Here is a 27,883-nt window from a genome sequence, read left to right as displayed (position 1 = left end):
GGACAATTATAGCCAAAAAGACAGTCAGTTCGAAAGGAAAGAGGTGAACACTCTGCCCGAGTCTTGATGGTCAAGAAAGTGGAGGAACAAGCAGAAGTGCTAGATACTCAGCAAAAGCTTTCACCTAGAGTATCGGCGATGCTCCGAACATCAGCTACCTCTTGGCCATCAGAGAGCAAGATGGAGAGGGAGACAGAATTGTAGTGCCCACTGACCTTTCGAATCCTGTCCCATATGACCTTGGAACTGGTGGTAGAAGATATGCTAGTTGTGAACTTAATCCAAGGTTCCTTCTGGCTTTGATGTCTTACCCACCTAGCATGTGCACGGGCCCGTTGGAATGCAATGTGGTTTGTAAGTGTGAGATATCTACGGAAAGTATCCCAGGCCCGTTTTTGAGCCTTCCGTGCCAAGCAGTATTCCACCACGAATGAGGATATCGTGGAAAACGTGTCGAGGTTTTAAGAATATACTGAGCAGCTGCTTGTATAATACAGTCAGTTACCGCTGCCACACAGTCGTCTATTGATGACTGATTCACAATGGTAGGATCAAGTTCTGCAAGAGCAGTGAAAGTGGACCAGTCTGCCTGGTCCAGCTTCCACAGGGGTACAAGGGTAAGGTGGCATTGATCACAGCCAGTCTCTCTCAAAAGTATAGGAAAATGATCACTGCCTACTGGATTATTGTCAACCCTCCATGAAAAATGGGAAAATAATGAAGGGAAGCAAACTGGGAGATCAATAGCAGTAAAGGACTGACTAGGTGCATGAAAATAAGTGGAAGAACCAGTATTGAAAAGAGAAAGATTGTGATCAGAGAGCATACGCTCTACAGAGCGACCCCTCCTATCAATAACAGCATTTCCCAGAGGGGATGATGTCCATTAAAGTCCCCAAGATTAGAAATGGAGACGGCAACTGTTCAACGAGAGCATCAAGGTCTGATTAATCATATGTCTCTCCAAGGGACAGGTAGAGAAAACAAACAGTGATGGTATGACCCAAGGAAACACGGATGGCTATGACCTCCAAGGGTGTGTTGAGTGACAAAGTCAGGGTGGGCACATGCTAATTAACCAATAGTGCCACCCCTCCATGTACTCTTCCATCACACAGCCTGTCATTTCTGTACAGAGAAAGTACAGGCAATGTGGCTGAAGAACCTTCTGTTTACGACCACATCTTTTTTCCTTACTGTCCTTATTCGGAGGAGGTATATTGACCTCCATGGATCCTGCCCTGGGTCAATTGGGCAAGTCTTTGTTGTTGGAAGGGGATTCCAGTGACTGAGGACGCGACCGAATGATTGTTTTGCATCATGTATCAGAAGATATGGCTGTATTTGAAACCGAAGGATGTGGATTTTGAGATTTGTTGGACTGTATGGGAGGAAAAGAGATGGGTGTAGAAGTCGATTCATCAACCTTTTTAACCATGGAGGTCAAAAGGCTTTTCATTTGTTTTGAAAAGAATTCTCTTGGAGGTACAGAGAGATCTGTCTGCACTCCTACTGTAGTTGTGGAACGAAGTGCAGCAGCATATGTCTGAGATGGAGTGGCGGACAGCAATGTCCGAGCCTCAGGATAAATCATGTTATGGGTCGTTTTCAAATGCTGCACCTTTTTTTCCTCCAACCATTTTGGGCAAGAACAAAAGTAGGAAGGGTGGGAACCATTGCAGTTGACACAATGTGGGTCCGTGTGACACTCATAGGCATTGTGGTCCTTGCCACTACAACGAGCACATGTCAGGGAACCATGACAGGACATCTTTGAGTGGCCGAACCTCTGACATTGGAAACATCCAAGAGGGTTTGGAATGTACGGCCGTACCATGCAAATTAGATAACCTGACTTGATGGTGGCAGGTGCACGTGGTGATGTAAATGTCAAAACGAGGATATTTGTCGGCAGTGTAACTCCATCTTTGCAAGTGGAGATGCGCCTCACTGCAGAAATTCCTTGAGTGGAGAGACCAGGGAGAATCCCTGACTCGGGGATGTTCTTCAAGTCCCTCTCAACAATAACTCCTCAAGGTAGCATGAGGGGTAACCTCAATAGGTACATCCCCAATTGCCTTTGAATTCAAGAGGAGTTCACTGTGTTGGGATGTGGATGTTTCAACCAATATGTCTCCAGATCAAAGCTTCTTTACTTACTTTGGAGAGCCAGAAAGTCCCTCTCGTCCCTTCTGAATAAGAAAGGGGGACATTTGCTCTAAAGGTTTTTCTGAAAGAGAATGTAATATAAGAAAATGGGGTACAGGTGTTACAGATGTTGAAGATTTCTGCTCAGAGTCTTCAAGACGTGGTCGTTTACCTATTGACTGTTTTTTCACTATTTTATTTAAAATTTTTATTGGAGGATCCATAGGAAAAAAGGAAAAATTCGGTACCCACTGACCCCACGCACCATGGAGCCCTACAAGAGGACGCACTACAATGTCATGCAAGGACCATGCAGCAACGCCAGTATACCCAAACACCAGCATCAGACACAATGTCCACAACACTCATTCAGAACTTCCAACACTGGTACTTGGTTGACTCTAGCCCAAGTGGACCAGCCGACTGACCGAAGGGGAACCACCCAAAGTCCGCCCATCTACAGGAATTCAAGGCCAAAGTGGTTTGTTAGGGTTGGACCCCTCAACCACCAGGATCCTCTTCTCCCCTTCACGGGTTGGCACACAAGGCAAACACGTGGGTGGATGTTTAGATCCCAGAGGAGGTAAACTGAAAGAACAGAACCTTCCCTGGGAGGTCCCCTCACCACGAACAGGAATCCACACTGAGGGGCAAAAGTTTAGGGGTAAACAGACAATCCATACAGGTATAAAATAATTGTGTATACATCTAAGATATATAACTTATCCAGTGTCATATGTAAACCTTTCACAAAAAATTAACTGATAGAGTATTGTTTGATTTATAAACTAAATTACATTAGATGATAATTTACCAACTTACAAAAAAATAATAAAAAAGGTTAATTGTGATTTTTTTAAACTTATAAGTAAATATAGTAAATCTTAGTAAATTTAGGTCTATGTTTTCTGAAATTTAGTCTGCTTTCTATCTCATGACATTTCCCAAATATGGCACTGTATCAAAATATGATGAAACTTTATAACCAAATTTTATAATTATTCATTCAAAAGTAATTGATAAAATTGTCCATGCATGGACAGCATGAAAAATAAGTTACTCCTGACTTTCAAAGATATGACTGATATTTGGGCAGCCATTGTGGATTTCAATTATAATATCAATGTTGACAGATATGGTTTTACAGTTGGTGAAAGTACAATTAATCAATGAGGGTTGCATCAGGCCAAATAGTAACATTGCAATGCCTTTGCACAGGCCTAATAGTACTAATATAATAATACATTCTTCCATTAATGTTGGTTTGTTTGATACCTTTGGGACAATTAGCATATTAATGTAAAAATTAAGAAAATGAAACTTTTCAAAGTTATTTCATTCCCCAACTGTGATAACAATGTACAATTCTAACAGAAAGTAAACTGGTATATCGAATAAACAATCACAACAGACAGCTTAACTAAACAATACAGAAGAGGTACATAAAGTACAAAAGTAATAATTGTTTCAAAACTGAAATAATACCACTTCATAAGCTTGTTGTCCTCCAACAACTGTTTTCTCACTGGGTAACCATCTCTATTCTAGTTTGTTTTCACTTTTACTAAATGCCAAATTTTATTAATTAATAAATTAACTGGACAATTACACAATCAACTATGTTTCTTATACTTAGATCTGTCTGAAGTTATGATAACTCACATAGGACATATTAATATCATGAACATGTATCTGAAATATTGTTCAAAATAATAGAATAAATTTTTCTGATACTCTACAGAACAGATGAATAGCAAAATAGCCTACAACAAAGCACATTACTTTTAAGGTACAAGATAATTTTATCAATAAAACAAGCATTCAAAATACACCCATTTTTGGTACAGTTATGTCAAAATGCACACAGAGTCAGTCCATTAGATTAACCCCATACAAGAATATGAATCCTAACTGTAATTGTGAATTCAATATACGTATCTACGTAAGATGTGACAAACATTTCATTTAGTTTATTATTTACTTTATGATAAACTTTTGATAAATTAGCAATGTAAGGTAAAAAATAAATAATTGAAAACTAACATCAAAAACATAATATCACATTGAATGGCTCTCTGTGTAAAGTTGTGGGTTGCACACTTTTAACTCCCACTTAAGCAGATGGGATTCACGTAAAATCCGGTTTACATTGTTGATTAAGTAAATGTTACAGAATTGAAAACATTCCTATATATTTACTAATAAAACATTCTGACTTTTTGTAAACAGGGTTACAATATAAATATTAACAATAATAAACATTAACAAACAACTAAGTATTTTAGTATTGTATAGAAATGCCTAAAGTTTTTAAAATAAATAAACACTGATTGTTGGAACTCAGTCTGGAGAACTATGCTAAACATGAAGCCTTATAAACAGCAGTGGAAAGATGAGAGTAGAATTATTACTGTTATTATGATATCATATGTTGGATCCATTAATGGAATATTTTGTAGCTCAGATCATTTAGTATCTTGTAAATGATTGATATGAATAGTTTTTCAGCTATAACTTAGTGAATTTTAATACATGCAACTTGACAAGGTGTCATATGAAACATAAAACCCAACGACAGTAGTATACACCTGACAATGCTTCACTAGCTGGTTAAAGATTAAGTTTCTCTTTCATAAGACTGGTGTAATAAATGAAAGAGTATAGCTCAACTAGCCATACTAGTACTAGTATTAAGCACAAATACTCATAACAGTAAGGTACAACAAAGTAGATGTAATGAGACAAGATACAATATTACATTTCACCAATACAAGTATTGTTCACTTTAAGACTGATGAAAGTTCATAAGAAAAGAGAGATTAAATAGAAAATTGCATCATTAAAATAATATGGCTCTATACTAATTATTTATGTGATAGTGTAGGATTTCTAAATTGGATAAAAGTTTCATGGTGAAAATAAATATAATGTTTTAAGATGTAGAGCTTGATACCAAGATATTCATCTTAAGACATTATTCTGCAATCTCCCCATGCAATAAAGTTGCATTAAAAAATAACATTTAATACATTCTTATAGATTAATGTTATGTTAAATATTTCTCTATTTAAATAAATTTCATAACAAATGTTTCACTGATAATTCCTTTCAATACTTACTATCAACAGTGGAATATAAACTGTTTTACCAAATCAACGTGATTTTACATTTTGTGACAAAAAAAGGAATTACATATTTATTTAAGCCTAAAAACTTGAAAAACAACTGAAACCCTTAGCAAAATGTTTAGGCTATCAGCAGTGTGTTTATAAGCTGATTAGGATACATATAATAGACATTTGATAGTTGTTTATTCGAACCTTAAACTGAAAAGATAGGATTTTATAGAATATAATAAAATAATATTAATGACTATAAAAATCTTTCACAAATTATTTTCAGGTTATCTGTGCAGCATTCATTCATTTTGATTGTATGTATATTAACAGCCAACAACAACAACATAGTGTTACTTGCATGATAAACAGTAAGGAGTCACAATTAATATTAAACTTCATTATTTTCTCATAGGACATCAAAATATGAACAACAAAACCTTTAACATGACTTTTTGACATAAATGGAGTAATATTTCCCACTACTGTACATCGAACAGTTAGATATATATGAATATCAAAGACTATGCTAATTTAAAATAACATAAAAAGTACCAAATATTTTATGTATAACATTATAAATGACTTTATTATTATCACTAGTCAATTTATAATCATTCATTATCTCACTAACATGTTCTTCATAACTGTTAAAACTGTCATGGCTGTTTTCAAAGTACTATTTTACAAAATCAAAACGTTTTCAGAAAAGAAGGAACTGACCAAGTTCTATGTATATTCCTAAGATCAACATTTTATTCATGTTCATATTTAGTACAATAGAAGCTCAGTGAAGGTGCTTGACTTCAGCAAACAGTTAATATTTTGTGAGTCCCCATTTTGCTTTAATAACTGCAGACAATCTTTTAGTTATTGTGGTAACATATTTAATCAAAGTATCCTGTGGAATTTTACTCCAATGTCTCTAAATACATTTCCATAAAGTGTTTTTGAAAGTAACTTTGATTTGCCAAGTTTTTGATCTGTGAAATCCCAGATCTTCTCAATTGGGTTGAGACTGTGGCTCTACAGAGGCCATTGCATCATTTGAATGGCTCCCAGCAGCTTCTTTCTAACCTAAAATAATTTTCACATAAGGTGGATGAGAGTTTGGAGTCTTTATCTACTTGGTAGTAGAATCCTTTAGTAATAATACACAAACCACTGGGTACATCATGACAAATCAGTATTTAATGGTACTTTCAATGCTCCATTATTCCACCTATTTTGCAAATATCATCTGTTGCCTGAGTAGAAAGACTGTATCTGATATAACTTAAAAGTGAATCTAGTTTCATCTGGATAAACCAGTGTGTGGCAATAAATATCATTTGCATCTTCAAACACACTGCAAGTAGTTGATAATACTAATTTTCAGTATTTCTTTGTTTACTTTATTTCCAAAAAATACTGAGTTTTTTTGGCAGTGTACTTACATTTTAAAGTGGTTGTTCCTCTAAGTTAAGTGAGCAAATGTTATACATCATATCTATATTGTTTTATAATCATATTTTTACTGATGTGCATTTTGTTTATTGACACAATGAATAGACTCACTCTCAAAAATCAACTGGAGAGGTCTACATAGCATTCATGGTTGAATTTGGAAATAAATGATTCTGTGTATGAAGAAGTGGTGCTGTATATATCATGTGAAAGAGAATTCAGTGTCTCCATACAGTACAGTGCAAAAAGTATTAGGGCATGAGAATATTCTGTCATTATTTCCATTTTTATGGGGCAAATTCTTCCAGAATGTAAGTTTCGACACTATGGTAATGCCTCACTGATCCCTATTGACAACTGAATGAGCCACGATGAGAATAATTATCATTCTTTAGAATTCACATATACTTACCAAGGACATATCATAAGTATTTTGTCTGAATGAGCATACTGATCAAATTTAGGGTCTTAAATAACTGCCACAGTACCCTAAACAATATCTTAACTATATACAGAAAGAAGCTAGCATATGTTACCAGTATGTGCTAGAAGAAATAAATTTAATAGCACTCCAAAATAAACCTTGATGAAAAGTGTTTAACACTTTATATTAAATTATGCTGTTATGCCACAGCCCAAAAAGCTTAGGGAATTGTCACTAGAGAAGGGAGTTCACAAACAAGCTTTACATGATGCTTGGACACTCTGACAAATTGCTGCACACTTGAAATGTTCTCCAAATACTATCAAGTACACCCTATACTGTGAGACAAAGACAGGTAAATCTGAAAATAAGAAAGAAAGAAACAGAACACCTAAACTAAATGATTAAATGATACTGATGTTAAGTATCTTTGTTTATCAGCCTTCAGGACATATAGAAGACTGATACTGATCTCAAGAATGAGATAAACCACCATGTACCAAATGACAGAAAAGTGTCCAGATCTACAATATGAAGAAGACTCAATGAAAATGGAACATCTGGCTACACAGCAGTTCAAAAAATTTTACTTAGATCTCCAAATTTTGTCAAGAGGCTAAAATTTGCTAAAAACTGGACAGTTGATGATTGGAAAAGGGTGTTATGGATGAATAAGTCCAAGTTGGAAATATCTGATTCAAAGTGTAGGTAAGTACATCCAGTGGAAGAAAAGTGAAAGAAACTTACCTTAATGCACAGCACCTACCATGAAGCATGGAGCAAGCAGGTAATGTGATGGTTTGGAGAATTAAAATCCCAAAGGACACTTTGATTAAATATGTTACCACAATGTCTAAGACTATCTGCAGTTATTAAAACAAAAAGGAAAACACAAAATATTAACTATTTATTGAACTCAAGCAGTTCCACTGTGTTTCTGTCATACTAAATATGAAGGTTAATAAAACTTTGATGTTTCACTTGTTATTTACCTTCCATTGTTTTTTGAAAGTAACCTGAAATCTGATTTTTGACTTTGTCGTAACACTTTTGCATCATTCTGTATACAAGTCCAAATACTTACATCATTCACCATTGTACTAACTGCTGGCCCAAAACTTTTCTTAACAAACTTATTTTCTGGATTCTGTCAAAAATAAAAAAACAAATGAAAATTACCTTCATTAATTATTTTTATATATAAAATTCAAATTATCTACTTTTAAGTACTTTAGATCTTAATCTTTTATATACCTATTAACTGATTTTAATTTATAAGCTTCAATACAATTATTTAATCTTTCTAATTATCTTTAATATTATGGATCAAAATGTATAAAGAAAATCAGTAGGCTATAAATGTAACATACTTTGTAGTCCTAATGAAATCTGTTTAAAAAAAGTTTAATTTATAAGGTAAAAATGAGAAACTTTCTTGTAATTACCATTGAAATATAATAGCTGTTTTAAGATTTCAACACAGTGTTACTATAAAGTATATTTTGATCACCTTTAAGTCCCACTCTGGTTTTAACTGTTTCAGGGTCTGAATATACTGTTCCATGGCTTGTGATTTTGTCATAGCACCTAGCATCTTCCAAGCTTCCCTAAAATTATTAAAACTTAAATAATTATTGATAATAGTGCCAAATCTAATTCCATGGACCGTAATACAGTATTTAATTTTCATAAGAAAGATAAAAATATCACCTATATGTATTCCTGTGATCAAGTTTTTTCAGTTCTTTCATAATTAGTAATACAATGTAAATGTACCTTTATTCAAGTGTGTGTGTTTTTCTTATAGCAAAGCTACATTGGGCTACATGCCAAGTCCACAAAGTGGAATCAAACCCATAATTTTAGCACTGTAAACTACTTTGTGCAGGTGTTCTTCATGTTGTGAAAATTCATTGTAATAAAAATATATGAAAGCTGTAAATCAACACTTGCTTGGCATTATTTCTGTATCACCTCCTCCTGAGGTGGGGTATAAATTGGGAACTACCTCTTTTACATATGCATACTTGAAATAATAACTAACATACTTTATTGTAATACAAAAAACTGATATAAAAATGAAGTAACTACATGATTCTAGCCTTATTTCTCTCTCTTACTCTGTACTTGTCTTATGTAGGCACTTCTGGATGTTTCCAAATATAATACAAACACATAAATATGCAAATGAACAAAACATTTACTCAGATACCTTGTTGTTCATTTGCATTTTTGTGTGTTTGTATTATGTTTGCTGTGCATTAATGAAGTTACTTTAAATAACATTTGTAAAACCTGAATTTTTTAGATCTTTGATACTATTCTGCCAGATGTCAACATACCAGACTACTATAATATAATATTAAAGGTCAGCAAGGGACCTTTTGGTTCATCTAGGCTGGCCTTATCCACCAACTTAAACTAAACCCTAACCAAATTAGAAAAAATAAATCTCAAAGAAAGTCCTTACCATTCAAATATACTCTTCAAAAAAAGAAACGCAAAAGGCAAAATATGAGACAAATTGTTAACAAGTTTATTCCGGGTAGTTCTGTATGTCATGTGTGAAACTCTGCACATTCACTGCTGAACATCCAAAGTCTGCAAAGGCGAAGTCCAAGCTCACTAGGTGAAGTTTAACGTCACTCAACGTCAATAACGAGTATGCCCTCCGTGAGCATCAATAACTGCTTGGCATCTCCTGCTCATGGAAGCGATGAGATGACGAATCACATCCTGTGGAATAGCTGTCCACTCAGCCTGCAAAGCTGCTGCAAGCTGAGGTAGAGTCTGCAGTTGAGGTTGTCGCTGTCGCAGACGTCGGTCCAACTCGCCCCAAAGATGTTCGATGGGGCTTAAATCTGGTGATCTGGAGGGCCAGGGAAGAACATTGATGTCGTGGGGTCTCAAGAAGACAGTGGTGAATCGGGCTGTGTGAGGACGGGCGTTGTCATGTTGAAAAAACGTCGTTGACGTTCACCATGATGGGTTGCACATGGGGTCTAAGAATCTCGTCGATGGTTGCGTACAGTCTGATCGGAAATCCTACGCAGCCCTGGTATGGTTGAGCCAGTAGACGTCGCAGTGGTGGTCCTATCCCGAAGTTGATGTAACCGGATGTTGCAATCTTGTGCGGGTGTGGTCACACGAGGTCTGCCAGATCGTGGACGGTCACGAGTTGATCCATGTTGTTGGTGACGATTCCATAGCCTTGTAATGGTGCTTGGCTGGACATTCACAGCTCTAGCAACATCTGATCGAGATTCGCCTGCTTCCAAGCGACCAATGGTGTTGTTGCGTTGTGCTTCAGTCAGTCTTGGCGTAACTGTATTGCGTGTCGGTGGCTTAACACTGAGCTATGGAAACCGAGAACCCGTCACTTTTATAGGGATTTTGCACATGTTGCACTTGCAGAACATGCAGATCTCTCAAACAAATTTATTGGACACACATGCGTTTTGGCGAAAAATCCGATGTTTTCCTTCGTTTTTAAAGTGCACAACTTTTATTGTCATTTTGGTCTGACAATCAGTGCCTTAACACGTGTAACATCACATACTCTGAGCTTGTAACGTTATTACATATATTTATTTTTAAAATAGCAAAAAAAAATCTTTTGCGGTTTCTTGTTTTGAAGAGTATATATTTGAAGCTTTTCTTTAAAATCTTTTAAATTAATAATATCTACCATATGTGAAGGTAACCTATGCCAGAGATAAAACCACCTGTTAGAAAACACAGCTGTTTTAGTCGAAAATGACTTCTTCTCTACCAAAATTTACATTTGTGTCCTTAGTTGTACCATTCTCACCATTAAATACAAACTAAATATGATGCTTCCACACTATCAGTTCCCTTAACAATCTCAAACACCTCAACCAGATATCCTCTAATTATTCTTTTTTCAAAAGAAGACAAGTTCAGAGAATTTAACCTATCTTCATATGATAACATTTCCATTGTAGCTGTATTTATAGTAGCCCTTATCTAAACCATTTCCACCAAGATAGTGTCCTTTCTTAGTTAAGGATCCCACAACCAAACACAATACTCAAAATGTGGCTTAAATAATGACCAATACAATGACATTACAAAATTACTGGACTTTTAATCAATGTTCTTATAAATAAGACCTAAAAACCTACTTACCATGCCACAAGCAACTAAACACTGCTAGGATGACTTAAGAAACTGACCAACCAGAACACAAACACTTTTTTTTTCTTTCCATAACACTGTTAAAGTTATTCCCATCAAAAGTATACTCATAATTTAAATTATGATATCCCACATGCATTATCTTGCATTTATTGTACTTAAAAACCATCTGTCGTTTAGCTGCCAAATCACCAAATAATCCAAATCATTTTCTATGGCAGTAGCATCTTCCTAACAGAAAATAACACCTAAAACTTCAATTTTATCAGCAAATTTAAATAATCTGTTAACTATTCTTTTCTCTATATCACTAATGTAAATCAAGAAAAGCAAAGGTTCTATCACTGATCTCTGAAGTTGTTCCATCTCATAACATTAAACCAGCTTCACCAAAATAACTTTATAACAGAACCCTCTGATTAGTATCATCTAGCCAATTCTCTACCCAATGAGACATACCATCTCCCATATATTTTATGTGGCACCTTTTCAAATGCTTCCTGAAAATATAGATAAACTACATCTGGACCTGAACCCTAATCTCTGTAAGTAGTAAGCTCATCAAAGAATGTCAAAAGATTAGTAAGAGAAAGATTTTTCCCTAGTAAAACACTAGTGAATATATAACAGAGTTTTAAACTTTTTTAAATGACTTTGTTAAATATATTTTACCAGACTTTCAGAAACCTTTCCCACCACTGATGTAAAACTAATAGGCCAAAAATTACTAGGATAAATTTTATTACCTCTCTTTAAAAAAGAAACACTGGTCAATTTTTAATCTTATAGCACTGTCCACTATTTGTGGACTTAGAAAAAATAACAGCAAGTGGTTTAATTTTCCAAATCCTTAAGCTCTTTCAAAATCCTTGGGTAAATATTCTTTGACACAGTTGCTTTATCACTATTTAAACTTTTAAATTTTTTCTTAAGAATTAATTAATTATAATTAACATGACCACTTAATCACTTTGTTCAACCTTGTTTCGATTTAAGAACTTTTCAGGTTAAGGAATATTACTTAAATCTTTCTTGCCAAAATCTAAAGGCAGAGAGTAATAACCCAGTCATCCCATAATCATCAGATATTAGCCTTCCAGTGTCATCCTTCAAAAGCCCTACTCCCATTCAAACATTTTGCTTATGTTAATGCATTTCACAAAATATTTCATATTTATTCTTACATCTTCAGCCAATCTCTTCTCATACAGCTCTTTGATTTCATTATTTCCCATCTAACCAATTCTCTTGATCTTTTGTAGTCCTCTAAATCTTCCATCATTGCAGTAAATTTAAATTTCTTATAGTTATAATGCTTTTCTTGAATTTTATCTTTTATATCCTTTGCTAGCCAACCTGGATTTTTATTCTGTCTATAAGGAACATTTCTATCTTGAACATTTAAAAAAATTATTTAAACATTTTTTTTTCACATTTGGTCAGAATCTCCAACTAATTCAGTCACCCAATCCACAGCATTTAACTGCTCTCTCATCTTTTCACAATTTATTTTTTTGATATCTTGCTATTCCTTATCTCCATATGCAGCAAAACATGAGATCTGACTGAGCAATGATCACCTGCACCCATATATTTCCTAACCTACAATCTATCAATGATTTTTTTATTAGAAGTTAACAATAAATCTAAAACAAACACGTTGAAAATGTGAGAAACAGAAACATAACTTCTGCTTTTCAAAAATCTGGTTTTAAAATTATTGGTTGCATTCAGTCATGCTTCATTTGTTTTCAGTTGAAAAATTATAACATCAGAAAATGCTACCTGTATTAGCTTCATTGTTTTCTCTGTTTTTACAAAGCTTTATCAAAAATATAAAGAAAGTACTGCTATTTTCATTACCTAAATGTAATAAATTATACATATTCATTAAAGCTTGTGAAAAGTTAAGTAATTATTCTACATGTAAATACATTAATTTATACATTTACAATATGATATTTAAAATTTATATCTCCAAATCAAAATGTTATGTTACACAATATCCTTTACTCTAAATGTGACTTTAGATAATCGTATGAATTTTAAGGTAGTATTTTAGGCTTAAGAAATTTTTTGATTATACAAATCAATAAATGCTGAATAATTTAAATTTCATTAGTAATTTCAAACCCTAATAATATAAAATATTGTAATATAAGAACAATATCGTGACATATTGTTGATCTAAATATGTTTATTATTTTTTAGCTTTCATACATCTATCTGTGGTGCTTGTGATGAATCCTCATTCTCAGTTTAAGAAATTCACAAAAATTTGGTTTGGTTTGTTTTGAATTTTGTGCAAAGCTACACAAGGGCTATTTGTGTTAGCCATCCCTAATTTTTCAGTGCAAGACAAGCAGGAAGGCAGCTAGTCATCACTATCCACTGCCAACTTTTGGGTTACTCTTTTACCAATGAATAATGGGATCGACTGTCACATTATAATGCCTTGCTGAAGGGCGAGCATGTTTGGTGTGACAGGGATTCAAACCTGCTACTCTCAGATTACGAGTCGAGTGCCTTAACCACCTGGCTGTGCCTAGCTATTCACAAAAGTACCTTTCTCTTCATTGTTTATGTTTGAGATATCATCTCAAAATTCATTCGGTTATTGTGAACCGTCAATAAAATATTAAGTTCCATACAAGATAGAAGACTCAATATTGTTGGAAAGTTTGTAAAACTGTTGTATATAAATCATTATTTGTAATAATCGTTATTATAAATTGTATCGTTGTATGGTAAATTATAATATACTTGTGTTAAGAAAGAAAATTGCGTGTATATATATTTTGCTGACAATTATCATAAATTTGAAACATAATGACAATTAATTTCTAAATCTGAATTACAAGTTAACTCAGTTTCAGGCTATTTGAAATTGTAATATATAGCATAATAAATTGGAGATTTGTTTGAGATAAGTTATAATAAGTAACATGCTATATTGTAAACTGTTTTATATATTGTATTAACTAGAGTGAGAAGTTAAAGACTTGGGATATAATCCTAAAAATGGATAAAACACTAAAGTTTTGCATTACTGACTTGCAAGTTAGTAAGGTAATTATGTTGAGGAAAAGCAAAGCTTTGAATGGGTCATGAAACTCTAAAATTGTTCATACCACAATCAGTGGCAGGAGGATTGTTGAAACAATGAATAACTTTGCTATTTCAAAAATAGTAGTAAAGTTTTTGTTTGTATAGAATGAGTATGTGAACTCTGCACATAAAGTGTCGTGCATGGTGAAAGGTGGGCAACGTAGCATAACTTACTTTGAATATTTGGGTTTCGAAATTGAAAGTTTACAATTCCAAACAATATTCCTGACCCTGAGGATTTTGTGGGAAATACTGTAATTGCTCTAAATAAAGTAGATATTAATCTCTTGGTGGCAAGTAAAAAGACAAAGAAATTAAACATGCATAACATATCAGGACCAGATAATATTTCACCAGGGTTTTAAAAAGAGGACAATGATCAGATATGCAAGCCTCACAGTACAATGTGTCCTTTATACTACAAGTATAATCAAACTGCTAATACTGAGATTCTGGAAAACAAAACAGTATTTATTCGAGTTTTGATAAGTAAAACAGAAAACATGTACAATCTGAAAATGACAGGACCATTATTTTACAAAATCACATCTAAACTTCAAAAAACTGAATTTTAATTTTATAACCTTGACATGGTTTCAAAGCTTCTAATTACAACATAATCTTGATAAAACTTCAACAATATAAAACTCTAACACAAAAACTTACAAAATACCTGACTTTGGAAATTAATTGTAAAATATGTTCAATAACACAACACTTACAAATTATCCAACTAATTATAATTCACAATAATCCCAACTCAATATTTAGCAATATCTATTTTCTATGTTCTCAAATATCTGGCACATATCAGTCTTCTGCTCTCTCTCTCTCTTTATATATATTTATTTATTTATTACCATATGACAAGACCGCATTTCAAATAATATTACTGGCTAATGATAAAATACCAACTTATTTAAACAGAATGACATTTTAATTTAAGTATGGTTACTTACAATAGTCACTGTGACAAAAAACCTTAGTGCCACTGCCACAAACCCAGTGTCAGTCATTTGTACCACTGCAAATAGTATTAATCTGTTAACTTTAATAGGGTTTGAGCTGGCATTATGCATATATAAATAAAGAAAAATATTACAAATATTATAATTAACAAAATACTAAGAATACCACTAAACATCACTGTCATTTTTGATAGTTCAAAAGACGGCAAGCAGGCACCTGATGATTGGAAAGTTGCTAATGTTAAATGGAGAAGTGATAAGAGTTACCCTGTAAATTATGAGTCTTATTTCTGCAGGGGTAAAGATTTTAGTGTGAGAAAAGCTTTGGTTAATAATGTAGTAAAATATGGTATAAAAGAAAACCAACATAGATTTACTAAAGGGAAATCTTACCTTAATTCTTTTCTTCTGATAATCATTAACTGTATGATGGAAAGGATGGACATATATTTTCAAAATATCTATTTTTTTTTAATAAGATGTCACACAGAATATTAACTTAGAAAATCCAATCAGTAGAGGTTGGGGATGAAAGATCAGTTAATTTGACTGTAGGATGGTTTGATGGATAGAAGCAAAAGGTTGCTATTAATTGGCCAAGTCAAAATGGATCTTTGTTTTTAGTGCCTTAAGAATTTGATTTTTGGAGAAATTAGAGCAGGATTGTCCCTCTTCAATAGACTAGGCAACCTATTGAACTGTCTTCACAATAAGAATAGACCTGTAATTCTTGCTATTGTTTTGTGATGCCAGTTGACCAGTTTCAAACTCCTTATATAAGAAATGATATTGATTCATTGGAAAGGGGTTGGAGGAGAGCTACAAAAATTGTTTTAAAAATGGAAGTTATTTCTTAATTTACTTTTTCTTGAGAAAAGAAGGGTAAGAGATGATCTTATTACAGTTTACCTAATCTAGTGATCAATTAGACAAAAGCCTCTGAAGTATTTGAACAGTTCTCCAAAGACAATAAGATGAGTGAATATAAGGTTAAATTTGGAAAAAGGTAAGCTGGATTCTAGTCAAGACAATTTTATTTCCCTAACAAAAAGATTGGCTTATGGACTAAGTTGCTATCAGAAATAGTTGGTGTCAACATTTTAATTTAAGAAAGGAGTTGATGATTTGTTGAAAAATGAAGAGTGGATTCTTCTCAAGAATGAGTGTGCAAGGACAGTTTTGAAAGATAAAACATCCTTTTGTTGTGCTTATGATATGTTGATGACTGCATCACCTTTAACTGACTACTGGTGTGTTTTATTTATTCCTATGCTACAAATTCAATGGTCAGGACTAGTGTAGAAGACAAGCATTCATAGTCTGTTGGGTGTGGCAGGTGCAATGAGTGGGTTTTATTTGGGACTGGTATGTACTTTTGAGAAAACCAGCAATAAAGACGTGCAATTTGTTTGTATACAGTTTGCAGGTTAGAGGAATAGTTGGAGACAACCATAATTAGAGTAGAGACAACAGATAAAGAGAAATGTAAGATCTGGGAAATGGCAGCAGGATTTCAAGAGGAGCTTAAGCTTTTATATACTGAAGATAACCTAAGAAGGTCGAAATGTTGTTCTCTCCTTATCAGTAAAAGTGTTAATACCCATACCAGCCGTTCTGAGTTACAAGAGACACATCAGCTAGCAATCACTTAAGAAATTAGAAACAGTACTAGTAGGACTTAAAACTACTAATGTAGTGGATTTAAACAAAATGAGCATGTTCTGTTAAGCAACAGATCTGAGCCCTTAGTTTGTTCATATGGGAAGCTATTGGAGGGAAAGAAAACAAAATGGACAAAGAAAGATGTAAATGTTAAACTTATGGAAGTTACTGTTACAGGTAATTCTTTGACAACTCATGTGGATAAGATAATATGTGGGATAAATAATGAAAAAAAGGATTATGTTATGTTAACCAGGGTCATTGGTGAAGAACTTAACTGACAGACTAAGAAATATAATAAATGGGGACTAAGCAATGATGAAGTTTTTGTTGAATATACAAGGGCTAATGATGTAGGGAAAAGTATATCAGAGAAGTTTGGTTTGTTTGTTTTGAATTTCTGCAAAGCTACTCAAGGTCTATCTGCACTAGCTGTTCCTAATTTATAAGTATAAGACCAGAGGGAATGCAGCTAGTCAACACCTACCACTGCCAATTCTTGGGCTACTCTTCTACCAACGAATAGAGGGACTGACCGTCACATTATAAAGCCCCCATGGCTGAAAGGGCGAGCATGTTTGGTGTGACGGGGATTCAAACCAAACAAAATCAGAGAAGCTAATTAATAAGTAGAAGGGGTTGATATAGGCATTTAAAACTTACAGAAAAGGGCCATAACCTAACTGTGTCAGTAATATTGCCAAGAATTAAATATGGGATGAAACTGAAAGTAGATCATTAGGGCTGTATGCTAGACTTTGATTAATATGCAAGGATGAGAAGACTGTTTGGTTGTATTTATGGTACTATTGTAACAGGAGAAGGGAGGTATTTTTTTGGAATGGATGGTTTACATTTAAATATGATAGGGGCTGGCTTTTTTCTTTTCAAGGGCTATAAACTCAGCTGTAAGGAAAGTTTTACAGTAGGAAAAAGTGGTGATGGTTAGGGCAAAATAAATGCAAAAAGAAAGATGCAGAGAAAAATTTAGCACAAGAAATGAGTTTAACAGTGGTTTTTTAAAGTAGGATTAATTTTTACTGTTGTAATACTAGAACTATAAGACATAAATTGGATGAATTTAGAACAATGTTAGGATGTATGGAGATATAATGGGATAAACTAAAACATGATTAAATATAGATTATTTTGATGATAGAAATTTCTCTGAAATACAAGGCTATAGTTTATTTAACCCTTTCCCAATGGGTCACAGGTCAAAGGCCATGCCATCTTGTTTGTTGACTTGCATTTAAAATTTTATTGAGCTAGAATTTTATGAATTTGTCAATAAGTTTTGAATGAAATTGTAGATTATAATTCAAACTTTAATGTTATATAGGAGTTGATGTAAAAGTAAACATTAAAAGAACACATCTAAATATAAATTTTAATGAATCACGTAGTATATTGAATGCACCACTGTTTAAAATTAGATGTTTGTGATATCAAAATACCAAGTCTATAATTTTGTACAAATAAGGAACTCAAATTACTAATATTGACATGCTAGAATATAAAATAAGAACCTCATATATTTTTATTTTGATTAGATATGGCTTATGTACTAAACTAAACATGGTGGCCCACTCAACTCTCTTCATTTTTTGAAATGATTTTTTAAATACTCTTACGATAGTATATGACATGTGGATAACTGATGAAATGCTTAGAATATCTCCACAGTGGTTTTCTCAACAACTTTAATCTCTGAAAAAGTTACCATGTTTTCTGATCCACAACTTCAATGAGGTAGGGTCGTCTTTGGTCTGCTCAAAGTTTCATATTTTTCATATCTAAATACATCGTAGTTACTAAGCTTAGTAAATCATAGTGAAATTCTGTTATCAGTGTAATTATTTAAGATTTTTTGTATTATTTAACTGTATATATACATATAAACCCCCCAAAAATTGTGTTTGATATCCTCTACATTTACAATTTTAAAATGCTTAGCAACCTAAGTCTAGCAGCAACTGAGTAGATACATAACATCAGTGCATGTGCACTATGTCAATGCAAGTTAGTAATGGTAGTATGACTGGATGGTCCAAATAATAAATATATATGTAAATATATAGCATTATGAGTCTTAAGCTACTTAGGCTAAACATTTGTATTTACATGTTGTAATATGTAGTCATTCAAGCATGAAAAAACATAATTTATATTTATTTCCTAATTTTTTATGATGGTTACGAGGTTGGTCACATGACAGATCTTACACAGTTAGTGTAGAAAATAACATAAAATATAAAATCTTACTGAAAACAAATGTTTGAAACGTATTTAGGTTTTAGAGATTACACAAATAATATATGACATTTTTGATATGAAGAATAGTATGTGGTCAGTCAATTTCTTGCATATATGAACATCTAAATCAAAGTATCAAATATTATTTTGATATTTAAAGAATGAATAATTCTATGATGGAGAATAGAAGTGCAACTGTTTATGTACTGCTAAACAATGCCATAGGTTCATAAATCAATATAATATATTATATTAATGAAAATGTTTGTACCTCAAAAATATAACTCAATTTTAAGAGTAGATACACTTTTCAGTGGCACAGAAATTGATAAAACACAACTAACCATTTTTTCTTTCCTTTAAAGTCAAAAATCCCTGGCTTATTCTTCAGACATGGCCCTTCTTGTGCCTGAAAAATTCCTTCAGTTTAAAATGACAAGTACAATTCATTACTTGTATGAAAGAAATTGACCTTTCACAGTAATACATGCATTTTGTTACATACCAACAAATGTAGTATTTGTTTACAATTAGTTACTTAAGGCAATGTTTTCCAAACTGTGGGGATTGATTCCTGGAGTGAGCATGTAATAGTGGCTGGAGAGCCATGACCTTTTGTTGGGAGAGCCCAAAAGTAACAGCAGAAGAAACAGAAGAGTTGGAGACCACAATAAACTAACAAAATTATCAATTTGACCACAAAGCTTTATTTTTTGCCTTACATTTACTCACATCTTACAAGTATTTGTTTCTTTAAAAAATAAAAAATAAAAATTAGTAAACAAAAAATTTTGATTTTGCTGTCATCACTTACAATTTTTTTTTCTAATGTTAAAGGGGGGCATGCAACAGAAACTTTGTTGAGTTAGGGGACACCACTATTTAAAGTAGGAGAACCATAAATTCAAGGGATAAACACAATGAAACTTGATATCATAAAAATACTTCTTTTTCAAAAAACAAATTGACAATTAAAACAATGAAAATATTTCATTACAGATAACATAACTGGTAGAGTACAAAGCTGCAAAATATTAACTAGACATCAACAGTTCAAAAGCACCAGGTTTTAAACTCATATAAACAATTAATTGTAAAATAAAAATTATAGATATGTATAAATAAGCAAAATATTAGAAGGACAAATGTGCTTGATCCAAAAAGAACCAAACAAAACTAAATGTAATTAAATTCATCTATCCACATGCAATATACAAAAATAAATCCTGATAAGGCTAAAATTCTTTAAGTTCATAACTGAAACAAACTCATATTTATACACACTTCTGCTGAAAAGAAAGATTCTATTAAGACTTCAAAAGTATCTTGTTATTATCTTTAATATTTAAGTTTGTTTCCAATTTCACATCACACCATTCCTACATACCATCCAAAAACACAAATTATCCAACCTCTTTGAAAGATCTTGGCAAAGTCAACTAAACAAACAATATATACATATATATGCATATAAGGTTCTTTTCGTACCTCAATGTTTCTAAAATTTTTTGTATTGTTCTTGTAGACTTTCTATTGACTTCCTACCATGTCCTTTTTTGGTATAAAACTACAAAATACTCTTAGTGAGTACTCATCAGTTACATATGACAGTTTATTATAAAATGCTTTAAGTGAGTACTCATCAGTTACATATGACAGTTTATTATAAAATGCTTTACCAGTAACTGTTAGTGGGTTAACCCCTTGGCTAAGTTTGCAGAGCACTCATCTGAAGCATATGTCTCAGATTCAGATCTGAGCCCAGGAAATAATAAATTTGAAGTTATCAAAATAAAACTTGGTGCCCAATGTATGGCTATCCTATAACCCTGAGACAAGGCCTGAAAACAGGTCTTATTTATGAGAGGGGAAAATTATGGTAGTTAGTTGTTAAATGTCTTAGTACTGTATGTATACACGAGTGGATTAACTCTTTGGCTCAGTTGACAGAGCACTAATTTGACTTATGGAAGGCCTCTGGTTCAAATCTGCATAGAGAAAATAATATATATAACTATGAAATACCTAATGTCCAAATAACTTTCAACAAACAAAGCTCTACTAATGAAAGTTTTAGCCAAAGGTCATGTGCTTTTTACCAATAATTACACTGAAATTGTCTTTACCAATATACAATACCAATTATATTATTTCACAACAAGTATAAGTATGTCCTTAATTAAACATTAAAACTAACTTACTGTCCAACTTACTAAGCCTGTTAAGATGATTGTGCAGTAAAGAAACTTCGTTTTACAACATAAGATTTTTTTTTGTAATTTGTAATCATTGTAGAATCTGAAAACATTCCTATCAAAAAACTGAACTTAAATAAAACAAACAGAATTACACTTAGAATCATGTTCTCCCAACTGATAAAAAATTTTAAAACTATCACTTGGCTTTATTTTACAGCAATAAGCTAACTTTTTAATCTATTTCTTATAATAACTGCCCTAGGATTCATACTTACTAATTAGTTGCTTGTAAGGTACCTTAAAGATTGTTTACAAAGGAAGATCCTTTTCCAAGAACATGCTATGCATTATTTATTAAAAATCAAATTACACAACCTCTCTAATAATGATCTCTAACAAACTTATCTTGTTTAATACACAAGTGGTGTATTTTTTATTTAAAAAAATTACTTTTCAAAATAGCTTTTGTATCAAAGTTTGTGGTAATTTTTTTTTTGAATTTTGCACAAAGCTACATGGGCTATCTGCACTAGCTGTCCCAAATTTGGCAGTGTAAGACTAGACGCAAGGCAGCTAATCATCATTTGGGCTACTCTTTTACCAATGAATAGTGGGACTGACCGTCACATTATAACACCTCCACAGCTTAAAGGGTGAGCATGTTTGGTGCGATGAGGATTCGAACCCGTGACCCTCAATTACGATTCGAACACTTTAATCCACCTGGCCATTCTGAGCCTTGTGATAGATGTTTTACTTAAAATAAGTTTTATTTTGTCATGTTTCATAATTGTAATAATTTGTATTTTCAGTGGAGTATTTCTATTTCATTATACAGGGTGTTCAGAAAGTCACTGTGCACTTATATATTTATTAACAGACATGTTTCAATATAGAATACAGGAGGTAAATATGAATGACAATTATAAACAATGTTGAAAGTGATCCCCGCTGGCATCAATACAGGTTTGGATCATTCTTATTTTGTTTCTGAACACTGCTATCAGTTGCTGGTTTGAAATAGACTGAGTGAATGCTGTTATCGCTGTTATTACAAAACTGCACAGAGACTTTCCGAACACCCTGTATTATGCTTCTCAAGTCTTACTTCATGCAGTTTTTCCATCAAAGTCCATTGCCATTACTTACTAATTCTCTTTTCACTTCATCTCTTCTTGAGAGGTAGAGGTAGTGTGGTTAACATACAATATATTCTCCTTAGCTTTCATTTGTGGACTCTTACAATAATCTAAATTATAGATGTTATTTCTACGAAAATAACCCTGAGAGTATTATGAAAGTAAAGGATCTTGGTGTTCTGTTTGATTAGTTTCTTAAGCTATCCATGCAGTATGCTGTTGCTAGTGGTTTATTAAGATTATTAAGAGTTTAGGTTATACCTACAGCAATATTGAATAAAACTCTAAAAGAGGTAACAATTTCATCCTATAGGTCACTAGCTAGTCTACATGGAACACCATGTTGTCTTGGGCTCCTAATCTTAGGAAGAACATTGCATTGTTGGAAAGATTTCTGAGGAGCATTTCTAGGATGGTACTTGAGTCTGAGAAAGAAAAAGTTGTCATAGAGATCACATTAAATTTCTGAAATTATTTAATCTTGAGAAAACAAATGTATCTTATTATGAAGCTTGAGATTGTTAAGGAAATTGTTATATTTTTTTTTCCACTGCAAAACCAAGATGCATAAAAGATAAATCATTAGGTGTATGGCAGAAAAAATACAATACCTTATGACAATGAGTATAACAATGAGATTCAATTTGAAAGATCTACCAGGAAGAGAACTAATACAGTAAATGTTGAGCTATACCAACTAAAACTGGATAATTTTGTCTGGTGCAGAATGAAGTTCATCATGATAAAAATCATAAAGTCAATTTCTAAGTGCTGCATGCATTTACTTATAGAAATAAGTTACTTATAACCCTTCCCACCATCTAGTTCACTTTGTTTAGGCTTAAACAAGCCATTTATTCATTTTACAATTTATATGAAAATGCTTAAAGTATCAGAATAAATTAAGCTGACAAACACGCTTTTCTTTTTCTCTCTCGTAAATCTAATAACATATTACTATTTAATAATGTAAGTCCATTTTAACCTACTTGTTTATATAAACCATAGAATACCAATAACTGATCATCATCAAAGTCATCAGCTATGGAAGCAACACAATCAGCAGCACTTTCAAACAACTTTGTAAGTTCTTCATCATATTCATCATCATATACTGGAGATTCACAATTTTCTTCACTTTTTGCCATGGCTTTAAATGTCTCTTAACAAAATTATGCTCGCAACTGCAACTCCCTGCAACGGAAACTTAAACCATTATTTCGACTTTCGGCCTCATTTGCACAAAACTTGGTATCCTATGAAACATATGAACGAAATAAAATAATGAAATGTATGTATGTTTTCTTATAACAAAGCCACATCGAGCTATCTGCTGAGCTCACCGAGGGGAATCGAAATAAATAAAAAACAAAACACAGTTCCCTTTGGGAATGTAATTTGTCATAAGAAGCATCATATAGCTTACATTTTTTCAGCTGTTAATATTATAAACCTACGTTCATAACTAATGAAATTAATACTTATAATATAGTGATGTGTGTGTTTTATTATAGCCAAACCACATCGGGCTATATACTGAGCCCACCGAGGGGAATCGAACCTCTGATTTTACTGTGGTAAATCCGTAGATTTACCGTTGTACTAGCGGAGTACGTTATATAATGAAACAAGACAAAAATTATATGCTAGTACTTGAACTGATTTATAGAAAAAGGGGAAAAAATAACCAGCCTCTGAGTTAAATAACCTAAATAGCAAACCCTCGTGTAATTGTTTTAATTGACTATTCTAACGTTGACCACAGTTGTCAAATAAGAATTATATTACTAGAAAAAGAAGATAAGTTAGTTCGTTGGATCGAAAAAATGGCTGCATGTAATTTAATAACACGAGTGATATATTTAAGGGCTCATTCTTATGATGCTGCTGGTGGTGTAGAGTATGCTACTGCTTCACAAAAAGGATTTAGGCCGTTGTTTTGTTTTGAATTTTCACGCGAAGCTACACGAGGGCTATCTGCGCTAGCCGTCCCTAATTTAGCTGTGTAAGACAAGAGGGAAGGGAGCTAGTCATCACGACCAACCGCCAACTCGTAGGCTCCTCTTTTACCAACCAATAGTGGGATTAATTATAACCTTATAACGCCCCCACGTCTGAAAGGGCGAGCATGTTTGGCGAGATAAGGATTATAAGTCAAGATTATAAGTCAAATTCCTTAACCATCAGGCCATGCCGGCCCATTAAGGGTTTTTAGTGGGTTTGGATAATAATTAAATGAATAGATGACAGGTGGATTTAATTATAATAGAATATAAGTAAATCCATATGCCATTCTGCCAAATGATAAAAACAACACTTTATCACATTGTTTTGCTTGTGAGCACCAAACTAATTTTGCACTTATATTTTTAACTTTAAAGTTATTACCATATTTCTTTTTTTGTTTTTGAATTTCGCGCAAAGCAACACGAGGGCTATCTGCGTTAGCCGTTCCTAATTTAGCAGTGTAAGACTAGAAAGAAGGCAGCTAATCATCACCACCCACCGTCAACTCTTGGCATACTCTTTTACCAACGAATAGTGGGATTAACTATAACATTACAATGCCCCTACGGCTGAAAGGGCGAGCATGTTTGGTGCGACTGGGTTTCGAACCCGCGACCCTCAGATTACGAGTTGAACGCCTTAACCCACCTGGCCTTATCTAAAGGAGAGCCATTATGATGATATCTGAGATGGAAATTTTTTCATTTGAAAAAAAAAGTCTGAGAGGATGTCTTATTGAAGTTTTTAAGATTGTTGATGAAATTTATAGTACTGATGCCTTACCTTTTTTTCCAACTTAATATTGAGAATAATAAGACTTTTAAGGACTAAAACAAAAAGCCTCTGTCACAGATGTCGTACAAAAATATTTATTAAACTGTAATAACAATAGAAATCCAAAATAATAACCTTCAAACGATTGGAATGCAAATTTTATCACTCACAAGCAAACAGTTAGTAAGTTTGTGTCTGTCCGGGACTTGATACAAACAATACACCATAACTATCAATGTTATTTATTTCAATAAATAAAAAATTAGAGAAAACAAAACCCAGAAAAATAAAGAAACATACATCAGAAGAAAACACAATATTTCAAAATAAAATCACTTCAAGATCAATAATGATATTGCATAAGAATCAGCAATAATTTGTTCTAACTGTATTTCGTGAATTAACTCATTTAAGATCAAAGAAGGTGAGGAATGGTAAGGTGGTAGCACGCCCGATCATAACTTGAGAGTCGTGGATTCGAATCCCCGTCGCACCAAACATGCTTGTCCTTTCAAATGTGGGGGCGTTATAAAGTTGCAGTCATTTCCACTGTTTGTTGGTAAAAGAGTAGCCCAAGAGTTGGCAGAGGGTAGTGATGACTAGTTGCCTTTCTGCTAGTCTTACACTGCTAAATTAGGGACGACTAGCACAGATAGCCCTCGTGTGGCTTTGCGCGAAGTTAGAAAACAAACAAACAAGATCAAGGGAGGGTTTTCATTCAGTTGTTCTACTAAAAGGTTAAATATCATGTGACTAGCTAATTTACACAATCTCCCACAACATCAATATTTGTACGTTAGAGTTCAATAATACAAGCGTATTCAAATTCAAGAATGTAAGTTAGCATTTTAATATAACTAAAAATGTGTAGTTTAAATAAATTATAGAAGGAACAATAATTGAATAGTTGACAAAACCATTGCAAAATTAAATTAGAATGTACTTTTTCAGAAAACTAGAGAAAACAAATAGTTTAATTTCAATTGATTGGATAGCCTCTTTGACTCAATAGGCTGTTCCTGATTTTAAATGTTATATTATGGTATATATAGGTATGTGTACGTTGTATGAAAAAAATTCTCAATGGTTGGTTCTTTGGCGTTTTAAGGCGCAATGCAACTAGGCTAGCTCTGCCAAAAACCGGTAAAAATTGAAATTACAGTAAAATTATTATAAACTGTAAAAGTAAATGAAGTTAAAACAGTGGTCTAACATAAGATAAAAATTTAAATACATATAAAAATGCCAAAGGCCCTTAAAATATTAAAAACATATGTAAGGTAGACAGTGTTACCATTACCAATGACACTGTCCAGCTTCAGGGGTAAACCAATGGAGAAAACATTTCTAAAATGGTGCCCTCGTTCAGAGTCGTAACGACAGTAAAATGTGGGCTACTGAGACTTAAGTATCACACAGGCCATACATTGGTGCATCAGTCCCAGATGAAAAGAAACGATGAGTTAAACAAGTGTGACCAATGTGTAGTCTAGCTAAAACAACTTCCTACTTCTAGTCCTTATGGAAACAAGAGTCCAACAGAGAGTTTTATCCGGAAAATCTTGTTATCACATTGATCACTCCAAGTCGATTGCCAACTGGCACATAGCTAAGTCGTGAATACAGAACCATAGTTCATGTATAGAAGAGGCAAGGTAGTGGTAGCACCAGAGCAGATAGACGTAGCTGCAGTGTTAGCGAATATGTCCTGATATCCTGAAGAACTGGATAGAAGTAGCTGTTAAAGATAAATGGGCCAATCGGTTTTGAATATCGACGAGAACAGGGCGAGAACTAACATAAAGTGACTTCAGGGCCAGCAGAGAGCCTCAAAAACATGTGGCAGGCAGGATTCCACCATGGACGAATATACGGTGTAAAACGTGTCAAAATTTTAGATATAGATTGAACAGCTGCTTGGATAATAGTCAGTTACTGCTACCACAAAGTCGCCTATCGATGGCTTACACACGACAGCAGGATCAAGTTCTGAGAGAGCATTGAAAAAGGGCAAATTTGTCTGATCCAACTTTTACCGTGGCATGCGGGTCAAGTGGCATCGACCACGGCCAGTCTCTCTTAAAATGATTACTGCCCCATCCATGAAAAGTGAAAGAAGAGTGAAAGGGAGCAGACAGAGAGATCAATAGCTGTAAAAAACTGACTAGGTGCATGAAAATAAATATAAACACCTGTACTGAAGAGAGAAAAGTTGTGATCCAAGAGCATATGCTCTATAAAGCTATTCCTCTTTTCAATATCAGCACCTTCCTAGAGGGAATTATATCAATTAAAGTTCCCCAGGATTAAAAAGGAGAATGACAACTGCTCGTTAAGAGCATCAAATTGTGATTGATAATTGGTCTCTCCAGGAGACAGGTAGAGAGAACTGATAGTGCTGGTATGACCCAAATAAACACAGATAGCTACAACCTCTAAGAGTGTATCGAGTGGAAAAGATTGACCGGGCATTTACTGG

General features: G+C 33.4%; 1 protein-coding gene across 1 annotated transcript in view; it reads right to left on the bottom strand.

Annotated features, from left to right (window-relative positions):
* Window positions 1–24,029, bottom strand: part of LOC143252058 (acyl-CoA-binding domain-containing protein 6-like) — a 38,095-nt gene extending 14,066 nt beyond the window's left edge. The window contains exons 1-4 of the mRNA XM_076503644.1: window positions 23,613–24,029; window positions 19,631–19,695; window positions 8,645–8,741; window positions 8,219–8,281 (exon numbers count right to left, since the gene is read on the bottom strand). Of these exons, the coding sequence (XP_076359759.1) occupies window positions 8,219–8,281; window positions 8,645–8,741; window positions 19,631–19,695; window positions 23,613–23,771 (384 nt within the window). The 5' untranslated portion in view covers window positions 23,772–24,029. The remainder of the gene's footprint in view (window positions 1–8,218; window positions 8,282–8,644; window positions 8,742–19,630; window positions 19,696–23,612) is intronic.
* Between the last annotated feature and the right edge of the window lie 3,854 nt (window positions 24,030–27,883).

This window comes from Tachypleus tridentatus, chromosome 6 (genome assembly GCF_004210375.1).
Source record: "Tachypleus tridentatus isolate NWPU-2018 chromosome 6, ASM421037v1, whole genome shotgun sequence".
Taxonomy (NCBI): Eukaryota; Metazoa; Arthropoda; class Merostomata; order Xiphosura; family Limulidae; genus Tachypleus; species Tachypleus tridentatus.
This window is presented reverse-complemented; position numbering and strand designations above follow the sequence as displayed.